At 38.6% G+C, this 10,186-nt stretch overlaps 1 protein-coding gene across 1 annotated transcript in view; it reads left to right on the forward strand.

Moving 5' to 3' along the window:
- Window positions 1-6,129, forward strand: part of nsd1a (nuclear receptor binding SET domain protein 1a) — a 36,120-nt gene extending 29,991 nt beyond the window's left edge. The window contains exons 21-23 of the mRNA XM_049475235.1: window positions 412-518; window positions 680-881; window positions 2,136-6,129. Of these exons, the coding sequence (XP_049331192.1) occupies window positions 412-518; window positions 680-881; window positions 2,136-2,875 (1,049 nt within the window). The 3' untranslated portion in view covers window positions 2,876-6,129. The remainder of the gene's footprint in view (window positions 1-411; window positions 519-679; window positions 882-2,135) is intronic.
- Window positions 6,130-10,186: the final 4,057 nt, after the last annotated feature.

The raw sequence follows: 10,186 nt of genomic DNA on the forward strand, positions 1-10,186 counted from the left end.
TCAATTTCGGGTCATTTTGTATCGATTCAAAATCGCCAGGACTAGGAATCACGATCCTTTACTTTTTTTTTTTTTTCAGCACCCCTACCGCCTATGAACACCATAGCAACACTAAGAACCAACCCAAACCCCCCCCCTCCCCCCCAAAAAAAATCACCTAGCAACCCCACTGCAGCCACCTATGATACAAAAGCAGTGCCCTAACTACCACCAATTAACACCGTACCAAGCAGTTACCATGCAGCACAACATAGCAATCACCTTTGATATCATTGCTTTGATTGAGCATCCATAGAAGGAGGAATTGCATAATTGTTATTAAGACATAATAGTTTACATATTAATGATGTAAAGCAGATATCAGTACTGGTGCATTTCTGGTTTAATGGTGCTTCTGGTTGTGTTTTGCAGGAGTGGAGCTCACATTCAACTATAACCTAGAATGTCTAGGGAATGGGAAGACTGTGTGTAAATGCGGAGCTCCCAACTGCAGCGGCTTCCTGGGGGTGCGACCTAAGGTACGTGATGATTAATTATAGATTGTTGATTGACACATGCAGGGTGGGGGCTTTATAGGTGGGAAATTCTTTTTAGAATCATGTTATATATTAAGCACAGAGAATTTCTCCTGGTGAAAATAGAAATTGATCTTTTTTTAATCTGTATTTATCCACCTCAGAACCAGCCGCCATCAGAAGACAAGGGCCGCAAGCTGAAGAAGAGGGTCTCTGGGAAGAGGAAGAGTCAGTCAGAGGTGATTAAGGAGCGAGAGGACGAGTGTTTTTACTGTGGTGATAGCGGACAAATCATCTCCTGTAAGAAGCCTGGATGTCCAAAGGTGTATCACGCAGACTGCCTGAACCTGAACAAGAGACCAGCAGGTGAGTGAAGCCTGATCATACCAAGCAGGACATTTTATAATGAATGGACCAATAGAAATGCTTTGAGCTTTGACCCAAACAGTAAACACTAACCCATTTAAAAAACCCACCCACTAGGTCCTGAGCCACCCAGAAAACCATACCTACCCAATAAATTACCTAACCCACATAGTAACTCACCAAATAAGCCCTACCCCGCTCCGAAACACACCCAGTAAGGCCTATTCCAAACAGTAAACCCCTCAATTCCCAGTAGCCAACCCTCAGTAACCCACCCTTAACTTAATAAACCCAGTGTAAACACAGAACTCTGCGTTCACACTGGCAAGAATTTGTTCGGCCAATCGGTGTAGAATGTCACTTCACTGTCATAATTAATTTGCATGAAGTTGAGAAAATCTCAACTCCATTTGTCGCTTGCCACTGTATCGCGACTACAAATCGTACCCTCCCATAGGAAATAAATAAGTCCTAAGACACTCAGTAACCTAACCATTATGCATAATAATGGCATTATGCATACATAACCATCCCAGTAACTCACCCACTATGCCCCAATCCACTTAATAAAGCACCCATTTATATACTAAAATATAACAATATATATATATATATATATATATATGTATACACAGCTCTGGAAAAAAAATGAAGAGATCACTTCAGTTTTTAAATCAGTTTCTCTGATTTTGCTATTTATAGGTTTATGTTTGAGTAAAATGAACATTGTTGTTTTATTACTAGGGACTAGGGACAACATTTCTCCCAAATTCCAAATAAAATATTGTCATTTAGAGCATTTATTTGCAGAAAATGAGAAATGGCTGAAATAACAAAAAAAGATGCAGAGCTTTCAGACCTCAAATAATGCAAAGAAAACAAGTTCATATTCATAAAGTTTTAAGGGTTCAGAAATCAATATTTGGTGGAATAATCCTGTTTTTAATCACAGTTTTCATGCATCATGGCATCATGTTCTCCTCCACCAGTCTTACACACTGCTTTTGGATAACTTTATGCCACTCCTGGTGCAAAAAATCAAGCAGTTCAGTTTGGTTTGATGGCTTGTGATCATCCATCTTCCTCTTGATTATATTCTAGAGGTTCCCAATTTGGTAAAATCAAAAAAACTCATCATTTTTAAGTGGTCTCTTATTTTTTTCCGGAGCTGTATATTAGTTTAAGTTTACTGTGTTTCTGTAATAAAGCAGTATTTTCAGCTGGTGTGTGTTTGCTCGGTGTGTGTGTGTGCAGGTCGCTGGGAGTGCCCGTGGCATCAGTGTAACGAGTGTGGCCGGGAGGCGGCATCTTTTTGCGAGATGTGTCCCAACTCCTACTGCAAGCAGCACCGCGACGGCATGCTCTTCATCTCCAAGCTGGACGGAAAACTGTCCTGCAGCGAGCACGACCCGTGCGGCCCGGACCCGCTGGAGCCGGGCGAGATCCGCGAGTACGTGCCCGGTACCTCCCTCCTGCGCCCGCCGCCCAATCTAGGGGGCCCAGGACTCTCCATATCCAGGTTACCACAGTCTGCGCTGGCGAACGCTGCTCCACTGTACATCCCTGCCCCCAGCAGACCGGGATTCGGGGGGCAGCCCGGAGCGTTCGAGGATGAAGTGGTGATGGACAGTGCGGTGCTTCCTGCTCCTCTCGTCTCCTCTCGTCGTCGGAAAGAGGTGAAGGGAGACGACTTCGGCCGTGAGGAAGGAGAGGTGGTGGAAGGAATGATCGGGGACGAGGTTGAGGATGAGGAACTGGAGATTATAGGCGACGAGGACGATGATGATGAGGAGGATGAGGATGATGACGATGATGAGGAGGAGGATGAGGATGAGGAGGGGGATGGTGTGGACTATGGAGACCTGGGCTTTGAGGAGGAGGAGGAGGAGGATGGAGAGGGGTTTGAGGAAGACTGGGGGGAAGACGGGTGCGTAGATGAAGACTTTGATGCTGACGGCTTAGGAGAAGTGGAAATGGAGCCGGAAGCGTCGTAGGAGGAAACGAAAGCCCTTTCTTTCTAAAATCCATCCATCAGGTCACAAGCTCTTCAGTTCTGACTAGACGTCAGCCCAGTGCTGCGTGAGAGCAGCGTGAGCGAGGAGCTGGAACAGTGCTGGAGCCTGTGTTCATATTTGAGAATCTCGTGAGAGTGCTGGAGCTCAGCGCTCATACTGTGGAGGTGCTTAGTGAATCCAGGCTCTGAAGATTGTCTAATTTAGTTCTCGACTGAATGCAAAGCAACTCTTTTTAATTCTAATGTGTGACGGACATGTGCAACATGCGGTCGATTACGGGGATCAGCTTGCCTTCTCTACCCAGGTCCTCTTTAACAGCTCCATAAAGGGGGGACTGGACGTGGTGCTGTGGGCCTTTGACTGTTTTTTCCTCAGTCAGAGAAGTCCAGTAGTGGGTGTAAAGTTACTGTCTGGTGCTCTTTTGTGTTTGCTTTGTTTTTTTCTTTCCACCGACTTGTTTACATGGTTCTCTTTGGCAAAACATGATGGCGAAGGGTGGCGTCCGGTGCAGCGCGTGGTCACGCAGGGGGCAGCAAACACACTTAATACAGTATCTTAAGATGCAAAACTCTTAACGGTATTTGTGATGCACTTTTAGACCTTGATCATGCTATCATCCAGCTGGTAGGTGGGCTGTGTGCACGCCCTGTTTGGGCACAAACATTGACTGAATATAAAAAAAAAAGCAGTGGGTTACTTATCAATCCAGTTATTTCAATCCAAAGCCTTTAAGGTGGAAATATTAATTATCAAAGGTGGATGGCAGGGACTTCATAAAACCATCCTAAAACATAGTATAATAACAAATATGTGTATTAAACATCTCATCATCATTATTGTTGTGGAAACCACATCTTAAGACCACCTAACTATCTGAATTTGTTAGATAAACGCCTGATTAGTCCAAAATGTTCATTATATCAAACTACAACTATTAAAATTCAAATCTTGGGTCTAACTCACACACTGTATTCACACTGGCAGATGATGGCATAGCTGTGTAGCATGCTGGCTAATGTAGCAAGCTATCAAGTTGTCCACTCTCTATTTTTCTTTCTCTATTTTTAATTTAAAAATAGACTTTCTCTATTTTTAATTTAAATTATTCCTGCATTTGTGGAAAAAATAGACGTTTTAAGATTTTTCCACACTGCTGAAAAGAATTGGAACCAATAGTTTAGAAAGCAGAAGCTGCGGAGACATTATAGGGCCCGAGAATCGGCAAATCAAATTCGTCTAGTCTGTTTACAGTATTGCTTTATTTTCATAAAGTTTAACTCAAATAAATAAAATAGTCATAGTCATTGTCACTCTGTCACCTGCTAGTGTGAACACAGGTTAAAAAAAGGCCACCATACAAATAAAGCTATAATTATTATAGTTGTAATCATGATTATTATGTAACACTGATTCTGCAAATCTACAGGGAAAGACCTGTAGTTACTGTGATCTCGCAACATTCCCAGTATTTTCAGGTTTTATGTCCGCAGTGAACTTTGAGCCGTGTCTGATCTGCACCTCGGTTACCTTTCAGTGAGGTATTGCATCACCGTGAGTCAGCTAGTCAGAGCCAGTCAGGATTAGTGAAAGCGGCTCCATGGACGTACAGTAGTTTTAGCTCATGTTAAGAGTTTACTGTTGCTCTGATCAATCAGCTCTTTAGCCATTAACTTATGGCATGTTTTGAACTAGCAAACCTTTAAATTTGTGTTTACAGATGCAAAAATTTAAATTTCTGATTTATTTCCTGAAATTCAGATTCAGAAATTCAGAATATTTGGAAATATGGTTCCACTTTAAAACAAGGCTCCTTCAGAATAGGTTAATAAATAGTTTATAAAGTAGTTTATTAATGGTTATAAATTTAAGTTGCAAAAAATGAATAAGCACTTTTTGAATATATCTAATAAATTAATATAAAAAAGTCAATTTAGTCAGTTTAATATGTTATTATAGCTGAATAAAGAACGTTATTAACAGAAATGTTAATGATGACTGGTAGAAAAGACAAAGTAAGATTTAATAAGCATCTAATAAGATCAGAGATTTAACAATATAAATAATATGGAATCACTATGTGGTAAGGGCCAGGCCACTGATGCCTGTTCTATGTATGTATTGTAACTGCTTATTATGGTTTATAACCTTATTAATAATTATTAATAAACTATATTATAAACCCTTTATAAAGGAGCCTTATTTTAAAGTGGTATTCACTGTATTAAATAAAAAAATAACAATGTTTTAACATTTTGAAATTTTTAAAAATTACATTTTACTTAAGATTTTCTATATTTGAAATTAGCCTTAAAGGTCAGAAAGTTGAAGTGATAAATTAAACTAGAAGTAAAATATTAAACTGATCCTCACGGACTCTCATGTTGTAGTTTTTATCTCTACAGAGCTGTTAAAGAGCTGCATTTTGGGACCTCACAGATATATGCACCACTACCACTGTTCACCATTTCATCCTAAGTGAATCCTTATATTCCACCCCAACTAACTGGAATCAGAATCAGAGCGCCCCCTTCCATGTGGAAAGTCCAGTATCCAGAAATCTGTATGTTTTATTTGTGTTTTATACTGTATGTGCACATCTTCTGGTTTGGAAACTTGTCTCACAATTAAATTTGCTCTTGACCAGTTAAAAGAGAGAGAGAGAGCGAGAGAGTGAGAGACTTCTGACTTAAATGAAGGAGAGGCATCACAAATTTTTATATGTTCAGATGTTTTTGAACGATGAGTTTGAATGCATTTTTGGATTACAATCAGTCTATTTTGATAACGACGACCCCCGTTTGATGCAATGTGAAACACCTTAACCACCACTTTTTACTTTCTTTTTTTTTACGTTATTTTCTTCTTTTTTTAAATCTTTGCAATGACCATCTTTGTTACTTGCTTTCTTCGTCTTCTGTGTATCCTTTTACAGCACAAGCGTTTGCAGCCTTTTCCTTTAGTCTCTTCATATTTATGGACTCGTAGACTCTGTTTTTCCACTTGTGTACCTGTTTGTTTTTTACTCTTGGGTTGTGGCCGTGTTCGTGTGATGTTCGTCGCTGTGCCCCGGCCTCCTCTGGCCCCTCGCTGCCGTGAAGAAAACGAAACACAAATCAGATGCTCTGGGGTGATCTGGGCGAAACGTTTGCTGCCATTTTAGAAGACTCTTGAACCGTACTGTACTCCTTTGTGTATATTAAATATTATAAGTAAAATTTTACAGTAGAAACAGACCTTTCCACTGGACCACATCTGCTCCTTCTTTTTTTCTGATGATGTATTGTCTTTGTTTCACATTTTTTTCACAGGATAAAGAATTTATGTATTTGGGGCTGGACAATAATTCAATATCAATATTTATTGCGGCAGAAAATATTTCAGTTTTTCTTAGAACTTTCATTACTGAAAATCACAGTAACACACAAACAGTATAAACAGTATATCAGTATATTAACATCATTCAGGCTGTTAGCTATCATTGAGCTAATTGCTGCATTCTGGACTAAGTAATTATTAATAAATAATTTACTATAGCCAAAATCCACAATACACTGTATTATCAATATGAGTGGGCGATATGGCCCTAAAATATTTTTACGATATTTCATTGTATTTTCGCGATAATAATACTCTATAATACGCTATGTGTAACACTGAGAAAAAAAAAAAAAAATATATATATATATATATATATATATATATATATGTTAAGAATACACTACTGCAACAAAATAAAATAACATTGTATTATTGCATACAATATGATATGGCACAACCCTAACTGAGATATGAAAAAAATACAAGAATTTTTATCAGACTTGTAATAGATCTACACTCTAAATATCTCCATATATCCAGGATTAAAGTAAAATAAATTATACTGAACATATATAATCTGTAGTCTCTAGTAGATATATAATGGGGAATGAGAACAGTGTGATTTTTTTCTTTCTAAAAACAGTAAAAAAGTAGTACCTTGATGTGGTAATTAGGAGTGGGTGATATTGCACGATATTTCAGGGTATAATATCGTACACGATATTCAAAAATGTTGGTGATATTGATATATAATGGCTAAAAGTATCCGTTTGGCTGCAGAGTGTGATTTAAGTGATGTAAGGAGAGAGTGCCATCTACCTACCCAGAGAAAAAAAACAGCATGGCCAATTGTGCTCTCTCAGACTTCGGCTGCTGATGCCGAAGCAGCATGACCCAAGATTCAAACACGCGGCCCTCCAAAGCCCCAATTCAACTAGTGAGACAGATGTTATATTATATTGTAACTGGGAAAGAGCCACAGTAAGTGAGGTCCTAAAATAGCCCTGGCCCAAATCTAAAAGCGTAGGCAGGCCAGTCACAATAATCAGGTTATTGATTTATCGTACAATAAACAAACATGATGTCGATAGAAGAGGGAGACACAGGGCAGTTTTACTGCTGCTGTAGTCTTTCACGCAGTTTAATCAAACCATACACAGACATCTTTAACTTTAGGTGCATGACAAACCAAAACTGCCAGAAGTATCCGTTGCCTAGTGCTTGGTGATGTGAGGCATGGATAAACGTGCTCGACCATGGAAACGCATTCCATGAGTCTCTCTACGCTTTACTGTTGTTGATCTAATCTGAAGCTACATGAAGTTTGGAGGTCTGTAGTGAGGAAAATTATTTGAATGGGTGACTGAATATAGTGTATTGTATCAAATCACAAAATTAGAGATTAATTCAGCTCGGAAAACTGTATCGCCAGTTAGTTAGTGGGCTTGGGTTTGCATATTTTTTTATTATAGAGCAACATATTTCAGTTATTAATGTTATGTCTTTAAAATGCAGTTACTCATTAAGACATTATTAAGTAGCCTAAAATATCCTAAAAATAACATCCATCATGTGTGATGGTCTCCTATCAGTTCTTATTGTACAGTTTACTGCATTCAAGCTGAGCACAAAGGGCAGAACACTGTAGACTACTGTAGCCAGCCAATGTCTGTGTGTAAATACATACATTCAGACTGTCTTAGCAAGTTCAGCCCAGGATCGACCACAAGATGCTTAAAGAAGTCTCCATCAGTCCTACAATATTGTCACAGGACTACAGGTAACTCTCACCACAGCTGAAGTCAATGTAAGTTAAAGCATTTACCATCAGCACAAGAACAAACACTGGGGTCTAATTTTTTTATAATACTGAAAGCACTGAAATCTTAAGACATTTAGATATTATTATTTAAACACTGACATGATGACAAATATCCAGTATATAGGAGGAGCTGATCTTTACCCTGAGTAATTCTAGGATTTCCTGGAATATCATTAAGTAAATCACATCTGCTGCACATTATATAAAAATATGAATTAAAATCTTACCTTGCTCTTTATTAGGAACACTTACATAGAAACACCAGTTACCTGTACGTTCACTCTGTGGCCACTTTATAAGCAACACATACCACCTTGTATTGCCACTTTATTAGAAACATACAGTGTATGTGGAAAGTATTCAGACCCCTTTGAGTATTCAGACTCTTTGTTTCATTGCAGCCATTTGCTAAAATAAAGAAGGTTTTTTTTTTTTTGATTTGCAAATTTATTAAAAAAGAAAAACTGAACTATCACAATCCTGGACAGCCATTTTCAGGTCTCTCCAGAAATGCTCAATTGGGTTTAAGACAGGGCTCTGGCTGGGCCAGTCAAGAATGGTCACAGAGATTTTCCAAAACCACTCCTTTGTTATTTTAGCTGTGTCCTTAGGGTCATTATCTTGTTGGAAGGTGAACCTGACGTCCAGAGCACTCTGGAAGAGTTTTTTTTATCTCTGTACTTGGCCACATTCATCTTTCCTTTAATTGCAACCAGTCTTTCTGTCCCTGCAGCTGAAAAACACCCCTATAGCATGATGCTGCCACCACCATGTTTCACTGTTGGGATTGTATTGGGCAGCTGATAAGCAGTTCCTGGTTTTCTCCCCACATACCGCTTAGAATTAACACAAAAAGTTCAATCTTCGTCACATCAGACCAGAGAATCCTTATGACCGTGTGCTATTTCATTTTTCTTTTTAAATAAATTCACAAAAGAGTCTACATCTCTGTTTTTTTCTGTCGAAATGGGGTGCTGAGTGTACTTTAATGAAAAATAAAATTCTTTAGCAAATGGCTGCAATGAAAAAAGTGAAAAAATTAAAGGGGTCTAATACCTTCCATACCCATTGTACACTATCTTGTATTGCCACTTTATTAGAAACACCTAACTTACTACCTTTTATTGGCACTTTATTAGAGACACCTACTGCCTTGTATTGCCACTTTATTAGAAACAGCTACTACCTTGTATTGCCACTTTATTAGAAACAGCTACTACCTTGTATTGCCACTTTAATATGAACACCTAATGCCTTGTATTGCCACTTTATTAGAAACAGCTACTGCCTGTATTGCCACTTTATTAGAAACACCTAACTTACTACCTTTTATTGGCACTTTATTAGAGACACCTACTGCCTTGTATTGCCACTTTATTAGAAACAGCTACTACCTTGTATTGCCACTTTATTAGAAACAGCTACTACCTTGTATTGCCACTTTAATATGAACACCTAATGCCTTGTATTGCCACTTTATTAGAAACAGCTACTGCCTGTATTGCCACTTTATTAGAAACACCTACTGCCTTGTATTGCCACTTTATTAGAAACAGCTACTGCCTGTATTGCCACTTTATTAGAAACACCTACTGCCTTGTATTGCCAGTTTATTAGAAACACCTACTGCCTTGTATTGCCAGTTTATTAGGCACACCTACTGCCTTTTATTGCCAATTTATTAGAAACACCTACTGCCTTGTATTGCCACTTTATTAGAAACGCCTACTGCCTTGTTTTGCCACTTTATTGGAAACACCTATTGCCTTGTATTGCCACTTTATTAGAAACACCTACTGCCTTGTATTGCCAGTTTATTAGGCACACCTACTGCCTTTTGTTGCCACTTTATTAGAAACACATTCTACCTTGTATTGTCAGTTTATTAGGAACACCTACTGCCTTTTGTTGCCAAATTATTAGAAACAGCTAGTACTCTGTATTGCCACTATATTTGGAACAACTACTACCTTGTATTGACACTTTATTAGGAACACTTGAGACTAACTTGAAAAACCATAATAATTTGAGTAAGTGGAAGCAGGGTTGGTGTTTCTAATAAAGTGGCCAGAGAGTAAAAGCCCAGGGCGTGTGTATATAATATTATTATCAGTAAAATAGAGTATAATTGGTGTATAAAAGGTTAATAT

The sequence above is a fragment of the Astyanax mexicanus genome, chromosome 2 (assembly GCF_023375975.1).
Source record: "Astyanax mexicanus isolate ESR-SI-001 chromosome 2, AstMex3_surface, whole genome shotgun sequence".
In the NCBI taxonomy this organism is placed as follows: domain Eukaryota; kingdom Metazoa; phylum Chordata; class Actinopteri; order Characiformes; family Acestrorhamphidae; genus Astyanax; species Astyanax mexicanus.